This window comes from Protopterus annectens, chromosome 12.part0 (assembly GCF_019279795.1).
Source record: "Protopterus annectens isolate FY-2018-M chromosome 12.part0, PAN1.0, whole genome shotgun sequence".
NCBI lineage: Eukaryota > Metazoa > Chordata > Ceratodontiformes > Protopteridae > Protopterus > Protopterus annectens.
Window position 1 is genome coordinate 207,422,277 of NC_056746.1, and position 19,255 is coordinate 207,441,531.

Genomic DNA, 19,255 nt, shown 5'->3' on the forward strand with positions numbered 1-19,255 from the left:
ATGGCTTTTGCCAGTGCAGTGTTCAATGAAGTTTCCATACATTTTAAAGAACCACAGTTAGTTGTTGTTAGCAAGAATACGGCAAATGTTGTTGAATTTTAAAGTGCTGCCTTCTTTAAATGTTTAAAATGTATAATCATTATTCTACTGGCATAACCATTGAGTTACTTTTAAATGTGTCTATGAGCAAGGTACAAAAACATTTTTTCCCCCTGTTTTTCCAGTAGATAGCACTGGTTAATTAATAATATACGAGTTCACAGTGATGTGCTTGTATGGCTTTTACCAGTGCAGTGTTAAATGAAGTTTCCAATACATTTTAAAGAACCACAGTTAGTTGCTGTTAGCAAGAATAACTCAATGTTGCTGAATTTTAAAGTGCTGCCTTCTTTAAATGTTCATATATTGTACTTGTTTTTTGAAAACATTGTTTTGTAAACTCTTTAATAACTCTTGAAATGTTAAGAATTATAATATGTTGCTGTTACTACAAAACCTTTTATAAAAGCTACTTTTCTCTTTCTCTCTATATAATATCTAAGGGTACAATTAACAATATTTTAAGAAGTATGACAATGAATATGCAGTACATAAATAAAAGGAGCGGGATGGGCACAGTCTGTTAGCTGATGACTGTTCGCATTTGGAACAGTATGGGTATTATTGACATCCCTCTGATAAATATTTACTCCTTGTTGCTAAAAATAATAGTCTCTTTTAGTTTAACTCATACACATTTACTAATACAGAGGGATGGGTGGTTAGGCACCTATTTAGAGTTTAGGAGTATAGAGGTCACAACATTTATTCTTAAGATAAATACACTAACAGACAAAGTTTATAACTGTACTTTTGAGTATCAACTAATGAGAAACTTCAACAATATTAATAAAAAATGATAACCATAGACTCTTGGAATGTTAAAGGGATGGTAGATAAAAATAAAAGAAATTTAATCATGCGCCTCACATACCAAACTAAGGCTGATGCAACTTTCTTGCAAGAAACTCACTTAGATGACCAACTTTGGGTTAGGGAAAGGAAATGAAAATGGGTTAAAACAATAGTTGCTGCAAATTATACTTCTTTGTCCAGGGGAGTGGCCATTATAGTAAATAAATTCTTCCAAGGAGAGATTACTTCCTATGAAGCTGATTCAAAGGGAAGATTGGTATTATTTACTACTGAATATCATACTTTGAACAAACCATTAATATATATATAGCCCCCTGCTCAAATCAACAGCTCTTCACTTATGAAATCTTTAATATATTAGCCAAATACCCAAATCATCTGTTTATTGTAGGTGGGGACTGGAATGCTTTACTAAATCTAGATAAGGATAGATTGCATAATAAAAACAGACAGTCCCAATCTACCACTATAGCACTTGAAGAATTACAAAATACATGTGTAACTAGTTGACCCTTATGTTAAATTTCAATATGATAAAACAATATCAAGATTCACTTTCTTTTCAGTCACTCATAAAATTTGGTCCAAGACAGATGCTTTTCTAATTTCCCTTGCTTTCCTTTCTAACAAATTAAATTATGCTGCATCACCTAGAACTCTTTCAGAGCATTCCAAAATTAGACTTTTAATAAACTTTCAAGCCCATAAACAAAATATTTCCTATCTCAATACCTGGACGTTAAATCCTAAAATTATACAAAACCAAGAAACATAAGAAATTCAGAATGTCCTAGCCCAACTCCAAAATGATTTTATATCCACTCAAATTCCATATGACATACAATGCGCGGCTACCAAGGCGGTCATCGGGGGTATTATTATTCAAAAATCTGCATGGCTCAAAAAAAATATATAACAATCTTAAGAATGAACTAGAGTATCAAATAAACACTGCTGAACTAGAACTTCAGGAAAAATATTCTAAAGAACTTGAGGAAAAAATAATTGATAGGTAAAAACAATTACACAAACACTATTTAGAAAATATCTCCTTAGAATTAAGGTCAATATATCAATATTCAGAATGGGCTCAAACACCATCAAAATTCCTAGCTAGACTAATTAACATAAAAAGTGGACCTCCTAGGATCGAAGAAATAAAATATGAAGGACACGTGAAATATAAAGACCAAGATATAGTGGACGCTTTTGAAGATATTTATAAGAAATTATACAATATACCCTTATCACCATCTACAGACAGATTTGAGGATTTTATACATAATATACACTTTTCACAAATTACAGAAGATCAAAGGAAACTCTTAAAATCACCATTACAATTAAAAGAGATAAAAGTTGCAATAAACAAACTAAAACTAGGTAAATCCCCTGGGCCTGATGGATACACATCTGATTTTTATACGTTATTCATGGAACCTATCTCCAAAGTGTTATTAAAAGTTTTCAACTATATAATACAATATGGTATAACAGACAAATACTTAAATAACTCCAAGACAGTGTTGATTCTTAAACCGCATTCTGACCCAACAGATCCAGCAAATTATAGACCAATAGCCCTCATAAACACTAATCGTAAGATATTAGCCCATGTTACAGCAAATAAACTTAAGAATATACTCCCCTCTATTATTTCCCAACAAATGGGCTTTATGACAAACAGACAAACAAGTGACAATACCCTCCTCTTAGATACCATTGTAAGACTACTTAACAGTGATAAATGCCCCAGATATGCCCTTACAGTAGATGCAACCAAAGCTTTTGATAGAGTAAACTTACACTTTCTCTTTAATATACTGCCTTTATATGGTTTTCCTCAAGAATTCATTAAAATGATCCAGGTTCTGTATCAGAAAGCTTCTACCACTATACAGGTAAACAAACTTATAACTAACCCTATACTCTTATCCAGTGGTACAAGACAAGGATGTCCTCTTTTGCCATACCTATTTAATCTCTATCTAGAACCCCTCCTTCTGTTTATTTCACAAAACCCACAATACAAATCTTATATACTCGGCCTTTGCCGATGACTTCAATATATACTTCCAACTCCCCACTACTGACCTCCCAAAAATACTTAAAGCTATTGATGAGTTCTTGGTAGTTTCAAACTATAACTTAAATTTAAACAAGTCACACATTTCCCCTCAATCCTATAGGTCAGAAAGAATTGTACTTCCCCATGAGTGAGATCAAAATAAACTATCAGATAAAATATCTAGGAATACTATTTACTTCGGACTTCAAAGATATTATAAACAATAACCTACTAAGTACATGGACTAGTATTCAAAAACGATATTGATAGACGGAAGAACATCAATATGTCTCTACTGTCAAAAGCTAGTGTTGTCAAGATTAATTTTCTACCAAGAATACTCTTTCAATTAAATGCTACTTTTTCAAATATTCCCCAAAACTTCTTCCTTGCCATGGAAAAAGCTATATCAAGATTCTTATGGTATCCCAAATCTACCAGAATTAAATATGGAAAACTTGTACTCGCCAAAGATAAGGGGGGATTGAGGTTGCCTGACTTTAAGCTTTACTATAGTATAATTACTGTCTACAGACTAATACAAATAATAAACTATGACTCATATATAAATACTCGAGCACCCCAGTGGACCAAAATATGGTATGAACAGTTGAAATCCCTTGGCTATAATATCAAATCTCTACCATTCTTGAATTTAAACCGGGCTAGCATATACACGGAGAATCTACACCCACTAATTAAAAACATGATTCTTACAACACAAAAACTATTTAAATCATGCAATTATCTGACGCCTTTGCCCTTATACAACCGTTACACCTAAATCCTAATCTACTAATAAATAATAAACCCGTAAATCTAACAAACTACCCCCTGATAAAAGACTACACAATATGGGATATATACCAATGGAAAGACTAACATGGGGCAAATGAGAATTGAACTCAAACTTCCCAAGAAATATAGTATTATCCTTAACCATCTTCACCATTTTATAAATGCTAAATTCTCACAAATACACACCGACTTGCAGAACATAAATTTAGTTAAATTAATACTTGAAAATCCTGCGATTAAAGGGAAAACAATTTCTAGGATTTATAAAATTGTAATGAGCACAAAACATCAGAATTCTTTATTATTTTCAAACTATTGGCAAACGAAAAATCAATCACTGACTGAAGAAAATAAGAAACTAGCCACTGAAAATACAATCAAATTCATTTCTTTCAAGAAGATGTTATATACACAAATTATGGTAAATAATCTATATTATACCTTATCTAAATTAAATAAATTCAATCCTAACTTTTCGCCTATATGTCCCCATTGTCCGGATCAAACAGCTGATATTTTCCATATCATGTGAAACTGTACTAAGATACACAATTTATGGCGTTCCTTGAAAGTAAGGTTAGAGAAGATGGGATATGAAAAAATCAACCCTTACATGGGAGACAGCTATATTGCACATTAACAATCAACTTCTAAAAATATTAAAATATGTCTATTATGGTGTGCCCTTATTAAATTCTTTATTACAAAGAATTGGAATGTCATGTCATGTCACCAATTACACAGGAAAATTTTAGCAATCTTGCTATCAAATATATCTCATCTCACAAATTAGTTTATTCAAAAAAAAACAAAACAAACGATATTACCAAAAATATTGGGGTTACTTACTAGATACAATTCTTGACAAATAAAATTTACCCACAAATTGACATGAAAAGCTAACCTTTTAATAAGAAATTAATGTAGTATAACCAGTTTTCTTGCATCTTCCCCTTCTCTTAGTATATGTGTATCTAGATATTTTCCCTAACCATACAATAAATGATTGAATTTCTATCTTTACTTTCTATATAGACTATCCCCATTCCACTATCCCTTATGAGACCAAATGAACATAAGAATTCTCATACTCTACTTGACGATGTAGTGACTTCTACTGTATATATTGTATAACTATATATATATATGTATAATTTTCTCGAAACGAGATTGTTGTCTTTTCTTTAGGTATGTATTTGTATGGTTTTATTTGTGTTTTTGAGTTATTGTACTGTTATTATTTGGAAAAAAATAAAATTGAAATAGAGATTTTGGGGAAGAAAAAAAAAAAAGAATCAGTACATGTAAAATGGAATGCCTGGAATATCATTTTTGTTATGTTTACTGGTCCGGGACTAGTACTCTAAGTTAGATTTGCTTAATCTTTTTGGTTCTGCTACATATGCATCCTCCTTTTCTGGAAAATTTACACAATTGCTTAAAATATTTTGTGCATAGAAATAAGGAAATTACTGCATTTGAGAATGTTTGACTATGACGATGGTTACAGTATGATGGTATTTTGGCCATTTAGGTGTCTTTCTGGAGGTCAGGATATCTGTTGGAGCATTTTGTATCATTTTTGTGGCAGGAATAGGTCTCTGAAATAATAGCTTATAGTTTACATCCACAGAAAATAATAGCATTAAACACTACATGTTTGCACTCCCCCACTCCCGCACCCCCACTGTCTCACACACACCACCACCACCAATTGAAGTAAGATCATATGCAAGTTCTTGGCTAATGTGATGTGAAAAGAAATGCAATAATGTAACCATGAAGATTTATTTTATTTAAACATTGTAGGCTGAAAACAGTTTCTCTGGGTAGGCAGCGAGATGGAATGGGGGCAATACCTATGTGTGAATAGTTGCAGTTCTGTCTTGCTTTGCAAGAGTATATGTACATTTCACTGAAGTAAGGTTGAGAAGCTCTAAAATCTGAGTATGACTTATCTTGGGGGGGCGGTATACTTACCCTCATGACAGTGTCTTTTTTTTTTTTTTTTTTTTTTTTTTTGCCTTTAACCTGACAAGATCAAGTCATATACTGTTGGGTTGTCAGTACAGATTGGGATGGTGTGTGACTGGAGCACATGGCCCTGATGTTTACTGTTAAGTCTAGCTTTGCAAAACTATAATACTTTTAAAGTCTGTACTTTAAGATGAATGTACAATAAAGCAAGGTAGTTCATGTATGTTTCATATCTGCTCATTGTCTACACTGAATGTTTAAAAGTAAAATACATAAAATGAAATGTGTATTTGGCTGGCACACACAAGATGTGTTAGTGCTTCTGTCAACAAAATGAAAGTATGCAATGCACCTGTTACTACTATTTGTACTTTAATTCTGACAGGTAAAAAGCAGCTACTTTACTTAGGTAATGGGGGGTGTTTGCGAAGTCATTGAAGTGACTGGCCTTGTTTACTGTCATAATTATGGCTTTGCAAGATAACAGTTTATTTGGGTAAAGTCAGCTGTGGTGCAAGCCTGCAACTACCGTTGCTGTGCAACAGACTCAATTAATGCAGCCCAGCCATTAATATTTTTATTTTATTCCAGGCAAGGATGTCTGAGGGAGTAAGCAATATGCATACAGGTTACGACTATTGTCTCTGTGCAGCAGACGTATTTTAATGCTGGAAGGATCAAAGCAGAAACTGTAGTGGTGGGCAATGAAATGACTGCCCCTGTTTTATTTGTTTTCAGAGTTACAACCATGATAACCAGAATGAGCGAGCAGAGTGTTGCAGTGATCTATCTGAAATCTATTAATTTTAGAGATCTGACTTTGGATGAAAAGTTAAGAATCAAGAGGACTGGAAGACCCACACACAATCTGAAGATGGAGTCTCAAGGTACAAGTAGGTCAAGAACATACACAAGCAGCTTCAGCAAGTCAGTGTATGACAAACACACCTGGATCTGTGGTTGTGAGGAAACAAACAGCTTGTACTGCTTCCCATGTTTATTGTTTGGTGGAGAGGATGCATGGACATCAAAGGGTATGAATGACCTGAAGAGAACAGAAGAAAAGTCCAGAAAGCATGAACAGTCTGCAAAACATTTTGACAACCAAAGGAGTCTAGCAGTGTTGGGAACTGTGGATATCAGGTCTCAGTTAAGTAGTGGATACCAGTTATCAGTGGAAAGACACAAGAAAGTGGAAGAAAACCATCATGTTCTATCACTTATAATAGACTGCAATAAGCTGTGTGCTGAAGAAGAAGTTGCTTTAAGAGGCCACGATGAGTCTGAAGAGTCACTGAGTGCAGGAATGTTCCAGAGACTGATAGACTTCACCTGCAAGATTGAGCAGAAGTTGGCTGAACACTTGAGAACTTCAAAAGTTTTTAAAGGAACATCAAAAACCATTCAAAATGAACTCCTGGACTGCATGCTAACAATATACAGAGAAGAAATAAAAAAGGAGATTCGTACTGCAAAATCTGTAGCAGTAATTGCAGATGAAACCACTGATGTTACTGGGCTATGGCAAATTGCCATTATGTCCCATTACGTTGTCAATGGACAGGTGTTGGAACGTTTTTGGGGTACTTTATACCACCTGGACAGACAGCAGAGCATATTGCTGGTGTGACAAGACAACAGTTGAAGGAAGTAGTGGGAGACCAGCATGAAAAAGTGATTGCTCAGAGTTATGATGGCGCATCTGTTATGAGTGGTGTTCAGCATGGGATTGAGGCCATGAGAGAGGAGTTGAAATATGCCTATTATGCACATTGCTATGCCCACCAACTTAATCTGGTAATACAAAGAGCCACACAACAGAATACAAGGACATTTTTTTTAACACTTGCTGGAATTCCAGCCTTTTTCTCTCGTTCAGTTCAAAGACAAGCTGCTCTGGATAGTATAGAACCATGACGCATGCCAAGAGTATCAGGAACATGGTGGAAATTTAACATCCATTCTGTAAATGCAGTGTACGAGAACTTGGAGTTGCTGTTGGAGGGCCTTATTTGTACAAGTGTCCTACATCTGCTGCAGCAACTGTACAGGAAGCAAATGGACTACTGCGAACAGTTGAAGATGATGAATTTAAATTTTGGCTTGCTGTTTTCCTTCGTATAATGCCCCATGTTGACCTTCTTTACAGACAACTTCAGTGTTGTACCACAGATGCAACCGCTGTTGAAAAGGATGTGCATACATTTTTTAATGAAATTGACGGTGTCAGATCAGGTATCTATGGTATTGCAGAACATATCTACAGACAGAGAACATCCTGTCAAGACATAGACGAGGGCCACCAGCTTCCCGACCACAGTATGAGACATTGTCAATTGCTGCAAAGGAAGTGTGCGATGTCAAAAGTTCCAGGCAACACCACGATTTCAACAAACTGGCCACCTTCCAGCTTCTCAACTACTTCCGCCTGAAAAGTTTTCAACATACATGAGAGTTTCCAGAAAATCTATTCACAGCAACAACAGACAACTATCCATTCCTGTTGAGGGGACAACTTAGAACAGAACTTGGAGTGGTGTATCAACGTGAAGACTTTGCAGCAACTGGCAGTGCAGTCCAGATGTTAAAATTCTTGGTTGACAAACTCATTAACCAGTGTGTTTTCAGAGATTTACAATGTGTTGTTAATTATAGCCACCACACCAGCTGAGGCAGAAAGGTGTTTCTCAACATTGAAAAGAATTAAAACGTTTCTTTGTAGTACAATGGGGCAAGAAAGATTGAATGCATTGGCTATGATTTCTATAGGAAAGGAGTTAACACGAAGTATAACTAACTTCAACCAGAGAGTTATTGATTTGTTTGCACAAAATAAAGACAAATGAATGGACTTGGTTTATAAGTAACAAACCTGAGAAATACCCAGAGGAACACAACAGAGGCTCTTATTTGGTACTATACTACAAGCACTTATGTAACCCAGCCACTGGGGATGCACAAGCCGGTTTCGTGCCAGTCCCAAGCCTGGATAAATGGGGAGGGTTACATCAGGAAGGGCATCCAGTGTAACCTCTGCCAAATGACATATGCGGACAATACAGATTTCCATACCAGATTGGTTGGGGCCTGGGTTAACAATGACCGCCACCAGTACTGTTAGTCAACAGGGTGCTGGAGGAAACTGGGCTACTGTTGGCCGAAGGAGAAGAGGGGGAAGGCATGCCCAAAGGCAAGATTGTGTTGATTTGGACATGTGCTGAGAAGGGATGCTGGGTAAATTGGGAAAAGGATGTTAAGGATGGAGCTGCCAGGGAAGAAGAAAAGAGGAAGGCCTCAGACAAGGTTTATGGATGTGGTGAGAGAAGACATGCAGGTGGATGGTGTGACATAGCAAGATGCAGAGGACAGGAAGAAATGGAAACAGATTATCCGCTGTGGCAGCCCCTAACGGGAACAGCCGAAAGAGAAGACTACAAGCACTTATTTGGAACCAGGTGGGGTCACGTGAATAGTGTTTGCTTGGGAAACTTTAAACTGTCCCTTTTGAGCCTCCATGAAAAAGGGGGGAAAAATAAATCCAGTATGACCTGATGTGTTCCAGACCAGACCACAGTTTCTCATCAGATGCACAGAGTATGAAGTACTGTTTGCAGCATACCACAGAGGTAAGTCTTCAAACCAACCTGTATATACATGTAACAATGTGTGCTGTGTAGCGTATTCAGCATGTGCCATAGTGACTGAGCATTTATTTCATGTAAATTAGTAAGCATATCCAACATTGACCCACTGCACCATAGCTCCACCCCTTTGGTTGACCACACCCCTTCCCATTGGCCCCACCCGTTCAGCTGTCTCCTGCAGCACCCCTTTGATTTGAAGTCACCAGCCGCCACTGGGTAATGGGGAGGATGCACTGTGGGTAAGGAAGAAGCTCAGGAGTTCTGGATTGCCACAAGCTTTTACAGAGACAGAGGCAGATCCATCAACCACTGGCTGTATTTTTAGCTGAGTAACACACATCTTTAGTCTCTGTATGACCTTGTACCCCTTGTAGAGAACAGATGGTGAAAAAGTGGAAAGTTCTTCCAAAATTTACAATAATTCTTGAACTGCTACTTAAATTTTATTCTATTTTATTTTAATTCCCTTTAGAAAAATTAAAAACTTAAATATATTTATAGCTTCTTCCACAGTAATATATAGATATGTAGTACAGTGTGTGTACGTTTTCAGACATCTTGAGAGGAACTGAATTTTTCTGAATCCAATGCTTCCCGTTATTCTAAGCTGCCTTGCATCAAATAATTCCTAGTGGTAGAAGCTGAGACATCTTTCCAGTGCAAATTATTCTTCAGTATTTCCAAAAACAAAGTACTGAAAACAGATACATTTCTTCATTTCTGCAAATATTTTGTCAGCCCATTAAATACTTTCCACTCTGGCAAATTTAAACACATGAACATCTGCCAGAATGTTTAGCAAGCACAGATGCCTTGGATAAGTTTCCAGTTTCCATGAAACATTCGTACATGCTGCCTTCTAGATATAATTTATACTATAAGATATGCAAATCCCTGTAGCTTGGCACTGATATATTTAAAGCTACATATTCTTTTTAGGTTACATTTTCAAGGATTTCCTTGTGTACAGCTTTTTTATACACGAGAATTTCTTCATGGCTCAATTTGCCTTTGATGTTCTAAGATATTGGAGCACAAAAAAAGCAGGGAAAAAAACAGAATGACTAACTTTGTTTAGTGAAATGTATAATGCTGGAAAAAAGTCATACTTTTCTAATAAGACCAGTTGGAAAATTTGACTATTATCCTAAATTATCTGTACTGTAAGATATTTCAGAATATGATGCAGACAACAGATCAAATACAAAAATTTAAGAATTAATTTCTTAATGTGTGAAAAATTAAAGTGTAGAAATTCAGTTGACTGAGCAGGTTACTAACTATAAACTAATTTTGCAGACTTTTTTTTCAAATGTTACCTTACTTACATTGTATAGTATAAGTTACTAGTATATGTCAACTGAAATATTATTTAGTTACAGTGGCTTGAACTGCCTGACTGGGGCTCCTTCTTCCTCTTCCTTACCTTTCCCTTCCAAGCTTCCTCCTCTTAACTATGGTTAAACTTTAATCCAAAAAGTTCTGAGATAGGCAATGAAAAAAAAATTAATCATCATTAGGAGCAATAATGATTACTTAAAACACTGTTATTTAAGACTATATACTACTTAAAATGTTACTTATTTAATGCCGATTCTGAGTAGGCATAAAAGGACTCATTGGACTGAACCAGTTTACAGCAGTTAAACAGTAATCATGTATTTCTAGAGCAGGTCAGGAGGTAGTACTTCATACAGTATGGAAATACCTAATATGGAAAGACACATGCATCACTTCTACTTACCATATTTGCCTTTCAGGAACAGAGAAGATCCACAGCACTGTAGCTCTCCATTGGCCATGATGGCTATGCGATCCCCAAGAAGATCAGCTTCATCCATGAAGTGAGTGGTTAGTAGGATTGTACGACCTGCTTTCTGCTGCTGAAGTAGATCCCAGGTGGCCCTCCTGGCTGCTGGGTCCATGCCTGATGTTGGTTCATCCAGCATCACAACCTATGTAGACAGTTAAAAACCCTTCTTAATTTACAATTAACTATTTGAGATTTTAACCTACAAAAATATAAAAACATTTGAAACCCTTTTTCTAGCACGTGATGATGTATGATGCCAATTTAAATGTTAGTAGTGTGTATTCTACTGACAAATAAAGCCAAATGTATGATAGAACATCTTATTCTTATGACAGACATTAAAAAAATAACGTGTTCTCACAGAAAAGCAAAGAGAAACAGGAGCAGATCTCATCACTGGACTAGCAAATGTTACAGCTATAATAAAATAGTTAATTAAAAGGCTTACTACACTATAGAAAAAGAGTTCATAGGTTCATACTAGGCTATCTGCCCTAGGGCATTTATAAGCCTAGCCGGAGTGTGTTTGGCTTTCGCCACCCATTTTAAATGAATTTTGCTATGCCCTTTTTCGAGGTTAGTATACTGTGCCACTGTCTAACAGTGACACAGAAGTGATACCCGGGGTAAACCTTAGTTGCTGTCTAAAATATGACAGAAGTAGTAAAGTATGATAACCAAGAAAGTGGAACAATCTAAAAGTCAGTAAAGGAGGTTTGCTCAAGAGAAAAGTTGAAAATGTCCTCACACAGGGCAGTTTCAACTTTTCTCGAGTAAACCTCCTTTACTACATGCTGCCTCTTGCTCATTTTCCTGGAGCTCAGCAAAGCTTGGAGCCCTAGCCTGCATTCCAAAACTGTTTTACTCTCAACCAGTGCCATCCAGGCCAAGTTAAGTACCTTTGGCTGCTAAATTGCACTTAAGTAATTAAGTGATGCATTTCACTGAACTTTTTTGTAAAACAAAAAAAATTGTTCTTCCTCTCACTGTTTCTACTGTAAACGACTGCCTTGAAATTGCCTTCAGCAAGGGATTTCCAGCCAGTTGTTTAAGTGGTTTGTGGGTCTGTCCTATTGTTTTTTTCTACATCAGGAGGACTAGGTTTATTTTTCTTGTAGCAGGAGGTGTTTGCCTTGTCTATCCGAGTTGAGAAATACAGAAAAGAACTAGTAGTGTAGTCATTTTTATTGACCATAGGTCTCATTATTTAGTTTTTTTTTCTGTGCTGCTATAAATTTTGCACATGTGCATGGGTTACCAGTGTTGTGTACAGCAGCAAATACCTTGAAAGCAAATGTTCCCATTAGAACGGTCAATAAAACTGTAATATGTAAAGCAGCAATGCAGCACAAACATGTTGTGTGCTGACAAGCTTAGAGCAGCTAGCTGGGCACAGAGTTGCAATATCTACAGATTCATTATGTAAACATTAAAGTTAGTAGAATTTAGTACTGTTTAGCATAATTTGCCCTAATAAAGCACACTTATTAGTCTGCACCAACAAAGCCTCCTTAATAGCCTTCTAACAAGCCCCAACTAACCCTCTATATACACCACCCCTTGTATCTTACCCATCAAAGGACTGGACAGTATGGCTATGCAATTTTTTAACTTTTCTGTAGCCAGGTTGGTAGATATGGGCATCTTGAGACAATTCAGTAATTGCTTCACATTTACTGACAACCACTAAATCCTTACAGAAGAGGCACAGTATGCGAGAGGTGTATAAACACAATGACACTAGAGGCTAAACTCTCGCATACAAGTGCACATCAGCTTGTTGAATCCACACATAGCGCAACCACCTCACACAGCACACAACACATATTGCTTCAGCATATGTTAGTCTCTTTGAAGCAATCTTTCTAAACAAAAAAATTGCGCACTACCTGTAGTCAAAGCTATGTCTCAGCAAGACCAAAGGCACTCAGAAAAAACAGCACCTTTAACTCCACACATACTGTCATTTTCAATAGAGACCCAATAAGCCACAAGGGCAAGCAAACATTTTCCAGGACTCCAGTCATAGGGGAACTTTACTGTAAGATATACTGATGCCCCTCTAATGAGGCTGAACAAGGAGAAGATAACAGTTTCTTATCTAGATCCAGGATCCAATAAACACTCAGGCACTAAAGTCATTACACCACAGGTATCAGTATGATTCCATCATGGTTCATGTAGGTGTAAGTGACCTGAGACATACCTCCCTGGACTATATGAAGACAGATATTATGGTGCTTTCAGACTATGTGCTTCAGGTTGGTATGAGCCTAGCATTGAGCAGTACATTACCATGACAGGGTATGATGCCACAATATGAGCAAAACATGATTGATTTCAACAACTGGCCGTCTTTCTGGTGTCATTCTAAGGGGATCCAATACTTGTCAGCTTTGGGGGGCATGTGAACAAACCATGTTGCTTTTCCAAGATAGTCAGCACCTTTCTTCTCTAGGTTTTCGAATACTGGCTAAAACTTTATCCATCCCATAACACCTTTTTAGGCAATACCTAATTGACAAACTTACTGACATAGCAAAATCAACTCAAGTTGTTACTGCTCAATGCCAGGAGCCTAAATAAACTATACTCTCTCCAAGCCTTCTTCACAATCAAGAATATAGACATCTGTACAGTTATTGAGACATGGTTGAAAGCAGCAGTGAGTATTCCAGTAATACAAGGCTTCAGTAATTTTGACGCTTTTAGATGAGTAGCTGTGGAGACAAGGGCTACAGGGGGAGGTGTCTCAATATACATCAATAACAAGCATACCTCTAGGGTGGTCAAACAGAATGATGTCCTGGAATGCCTCCACGTGCAGATCACCAAATACAAAATCCCATACCATATCCTTGGTAGCTACAAGTCACCCTCTATGTTCCAAGAAGCCCACAATGCATACTTGGGCCTACTGGAGAAACTTGTCCGACCTAACACCTTATTTAAGGGAGACCTTAACTAACCCTCTATAGACTGGGAATCCCACATGGCCTCAAATCTACAGGGAGAGAGATTCCTGGACTTTGGAAATACAAACATCCTTGACAAAATAGTTAATACACCCAGTAGAGGCTCCAACATACTGGACTTTGTACTCACAAATATGGGATAACCTCTGCAACCTCACCTGTCATATCTCATCCTCTTTAGTAAGGTCTGACCATAAAGTGGTCTCCTTCGAAATTAAAACCAATTCCGTAACCCCGTTAAAGCAGTAAAGCGCTATTCCAAGGCAAATTACCTGTGATGGTTTGTCAAAATTCAATGCCCCTCCAAACCCTAAGAACACAGCAGCCTACACCAAATTGCTCTCAGAAACTCTGTACAACCATGTCAATGGCTACATAGAGGCTGCTGTACCTACCAGAAGCAAGCCCAGGACTAGCTCTAGAAACCACCTTCCCGGTGGCATCTCATATTAAACAGGATATACAACAAAAGGGAAATAAAAAGGGCAAAAATCAGTACTGGTAATTCCCATAAAGATAAAGACGTGATCACCAAAGTAAACAGGCAACTAAGAGGGCTAATTAGTTCAAGCAAAGCTAACTTTGCGATGAAGATAGCCTCCCAAGTGAAAAATGACCATAAGGACTTCTACAGCTAAGTCAGAAACCTCAAGGGCAGCACATAGCAATATGCTGAACTTGTGGTTAATGGGCCACATTCACTGAAACCTGGTGATATAGTGAACCTGTTAGTGGACAAATTCAGGTCTAACTTCACCCCCTCTCATCCCCAACTATTCCCCCCAAAATACCCTCAAATATAACCCCTACAACTATAACTAGGGAGCATGCATTGGCTACACACATTAAAGCCAAGAACATGGCCTCAATGGGCCCTGATAACATGCCACAATGCCTCCTGAATAGTCTAAAATACCACTTATCAGGACCCCCAAAGTCATTATTCAACTACAGTCTTAAATCAGGCATTGTACCACCTGAATAGAGGACTGAGATGGTCATCACCCTTTATAAGGTAGAGCTTTCAACAGATCCTGGAAACAGCAGAGCATTAGTCCGACAATTCTTTCCATGGATTTGCAAATAAGAGTAATCAGGGAAATCATTAACAAGGACATACTAGACCTCCAGACACCGGAGCCATCCCAGTTTGGCTTTATTAAAGGAAGGTCATGCTTATTGAATCTGGTGGACTTCTTTGAAAAGGTCACTAAAGCAATGGACAAGAGGAAAACACTGCATACAGCCTACCTAGATCTAGCTAAGGCATTTGATACAATACCCCAACTTAGGCATTATCAACAAACTTAGGAAACTAGGCATAAACCCCTTTATAACACGCTGTATAGTTAGCTGGCACACTGAAAGGACCCAGGAGGTTAGAATCAGTGAAGTCTCCTCCACGAAGAGGCCGATCACCAGTGGAGTCCCCCAGGGCTCTGTGTTAGGCCTACTCCTCTTCAAAATCTACTTCCTGGATATCAAAGCCAATGTCAAAGGCCTCTAACCAAATTCACAGATGATTGCAAACTGGGAGCAGTAACTAAATCCCCCTCCCCAATACAATAACAACCTTCAGGGAGGTCTAATACAGACAAACACTTGGTGCCAAAGCCATGACTTAAAAGTCAATACCAAGAAATGCATTATAGTACCTTTTGGAAAGTCTGCCATGCTGGGTAACATCATCATCAATAAAACACCCTTAAAAGTTGACTCACTTGTCAGGGATCTGGGAACTCATGTAGATTGCAACCTAGCCTTCGACCAACATGTGTTCAAGGTAGTAAGAAAATCCTTGTACGTTGTTTAATTTATAAGCAAGGGCATGGCATCTAGGTCCAGAGAGGTCATCATACCACTGTACTCAGCCCTCATCAGACCCATCATAGAGTATAATGCCGCCTTCTGTATGCACTTGACCAGACATATGCAGCAACTGGAATGTTCAAAAATGTTCCTTACAAAAATAATACAATGAGTAAACACAATGTCTTACACTGACTGCCTCAAAGCTCTGTCTCTTTACTCAGTATCATATAAATATGTGAGAGATTATCTTTGCCTGGCTTAAAAGGCATCCCTGGACCCTGTTTTGATGAACTTTTTGCACATCCACAAAACAAACAGCATCAGAAATACTAGATTAAAAGACCTAAATTTTGCTTGTGACAAACAGGACACATTGGTCAGACAGCTGTTTCTCCAAGAATTCTCATTCTCTGGAACAGGATTCCCATGCATGTGAAGCAAAGTTTCTCCCTATCCTTATTTAATCTCAACTTGGACCAGTTGATGGATAATCAGAAATGTACCCCAGTCTGGCTCCTATGTCTGTTATTGACAGAGACAGTCAGTAAATCACCCCCTACAGAAATCCAAATTTGTGTTGCATGGCTAGGCTTATAAAGGCCCAAGTGGTCATTAGCATAATAAACACGTATTAACCTAAATTTTCAGATATGACCTAAGCACCAGGAAAAAAGAAATACAGCAAGACAGAGATGAGTTTATACAAGAAATACAAACATGAAGTACAGATTCAACATGCCACCAAAGTTACTTTATCTACAGTAAGTAATAAAATACTGCAGTTGCACCAGTTGGAACTCACTCACTTTATCTTTGAGGAAACAAGTAACATGATATATATACTGTTAAAATACAAAAAAAATAGTGGTTATGTACAGTGGGATAACAGCCTTATGAGCCTAACTGCACCATCAGTATAGATTATTTTAACCAAGTAAAATACATTAAATTATTACAAAAAATATCACTGAAGACTTGGCTATCTGTTAAACTGGAAGCTATATTTACCTACCATAAACCAGTAGGATAAAGTCCACTTTTTTCTACTCATAGGACTCAGCTTGCAACCTAAAACTTTCCCAGGCTACCAATCTCCTATCCCTTATCCACAACCTTGTGCACAAAACTCCTCTCCAGATCCCTGTAAGCCCTCACTAAGGCAGAGGAAATAAAAAAAAAACCCATGAAGAAAACTGGACTCTGAAAGAACTTCCCAACCAAACTAAAGAGACTAGGGAATGAGGGTGTGTCTTACAGGAAAAGAGACCTAGTCCTATACCTCTGTCTTTACAGTTAAGTGCACATTTATATGCAATAGACCACTTCCATCTTCCTCTACTGACAGGACAGAGTACCAATCGCATCATGCGGAGTGGGGCCCAATAAAAATACCTCTAAAGGTAGTATTTCCAAGGACACACAGAAGTGCAGATAACTGGGCCTTGACATCTTTCCCAGGTACGGAGGGCCATCCATAACCCCATAACGTTTACTATAGTTATAATTAGAAAGTACAGCTGTAAATCTTATGACAGTAGCTGCCTTTCTCTTCACGGCTCCAGTATTCTTTGCAACAGGGACCCACTAACAAAGGGCAGCCTGAGGTCCAGCCAGTATACCAAAGCCTTTAGGTTGTAATGGGTATGCTGTATGTCATGTGTATGCTCCCTCTGCATAGTGTAGGGCATAAAGGTGACATCTGGACGTGCCATCCTCAGAACTGAAAAAGCCGCAGTAGAAAATGACAGTCCAATGATGCAAGTAGGCAGCAAGCACATCCAGAAGGAAAAAGGACCAGGGAAAGGAGGGAGAGGGAAAATACTGCAACAATGAAGAGAAGAACATATACTGTTATGGGAAGATTTTACACAAATGTACTATGTCCTTCCAAATCACGGTTGCAGTATTCTTTACAATACGGACACAGCAATAGCTCGTGAAGAAGATTGGGAGGTTGGAGTACCAGCAGAGCCTTTTAGGAAGCCATGGAGAATGGCTCTGGCAAAGCCAGATCTGGCCCTAGAAATCACATCCAACTTAAGAGTGCTTGGTAAAAGTATGCACAAAAATCCAGGTAACTGCCTCAAGAACAGAATTAGTATCCAAACCCTTGAAAAAAGCACCAAGAGAGGCCACACCCTAGTAGAATGAGCCTTAACAGAGGAAGGAAGGCTCTTCCCATGAAAAGAATAGCAAAACAAAATGGCTTTAGATACCCAAGAAGAAATGGTTTGCTTGAAAACAGCCAAACCTAAAGACCTAGGATGAAATTAAACAAAAAGCTCTTCAGATTTACAAAAAGCTTGTCCAAATAACATCTGAGTTGTCTATGCAAGTCCAAGATGTGCAAAATCTTCACTGGCAAACTGTGGATAAGGAATGTGGGCAAATAAACAGAAGGATTAGTACAAAGGCACACATTGTCTTTATGGAAAAGTAAAAAAGAAGAAACAGACATCAGGGCTTGCAGCTCAGTTACCCATCTGGCAGAAGTATGGGCCAAAAGAACAGTCTTCCAAGAACAATGCTGTGAGGAAGCTAAAGCAGCAGACTCAAATGGAGCCAGAGTCAATTTTCCCAGGAAGGAGGGACATACTTCCTGGGAGGCCTAATGAGAAGAATGCCTTTAAAAAACAGTTTGGCCATAAATGTAGAGGCTAATGGGGGAGTTAAAGGCAGACAAGCAGAAATAGCTGATAGGTGGGGCCTTAACAGAAGAATATGCCAAACCAGCATTGAGCAATTCACACAAATAAGTGAGAAGCAAAGGAACATCCATAGTAAGTGGATCCAGGTTGCAAGAAATACACCAAACAGAAAATATCTTTCATTTGGATAAGTAATATTTTCTAGTAGTGGTTTTCCTGGCCTCCTGCAGGACCCAAAGCATGTCCTCAGAAAAAAAAGGGGTTTGATCCCCTACACACACCATCACCCACAATTTCAGCTGAAGAGTGGACAGGTGGAGATGGACGAGATATCCTTTGTTTTGCGCAAGTCCACCCTGTGTGGTAACTTCTGATGACTGCTTTTGGTAAGATGTAGAAGAGGGAACTTAATGCTGTCTGGGCCAAAAGGGAGTTGCCAACAAGTTTTTCGGAGCATCCTTTTTTTTTTTGAACAGGACTTTTGGAATGAGAGGAAAGGGAAGAAAGGCATAAAGAAACATCCCCTTCCAAGAAAAGGAGAGGGTGTCCACCTTCCAGGCCAGATGGAATGGGAATCTGGCATAAAAAAGAGGAAGATGTCTGTT

General features: G+C 37.9%; 1 protein-coding gene across 1 annotated transcript in view; it reads right to left on the reverse strand.

Annotated features, from left to right (window-relative positions):
- Nucleotides 1-19,255, reverse strand: part of ABCA3 (ATP binding cassette subfamily A member 3) — a gene marked incomplete in the record, with an annotated part of 1,818,321 nt that overhangs the window by 1,032,260 nt on the left and 766,806 nt on the right. The window contains 1 exon segment of the mRNA XM_044089258.1: nt 11,147-11,357. Within this exon segment, the coding sequence (XP_043945193.1) occupies nt 11,147-11,357 (211 nt within the window).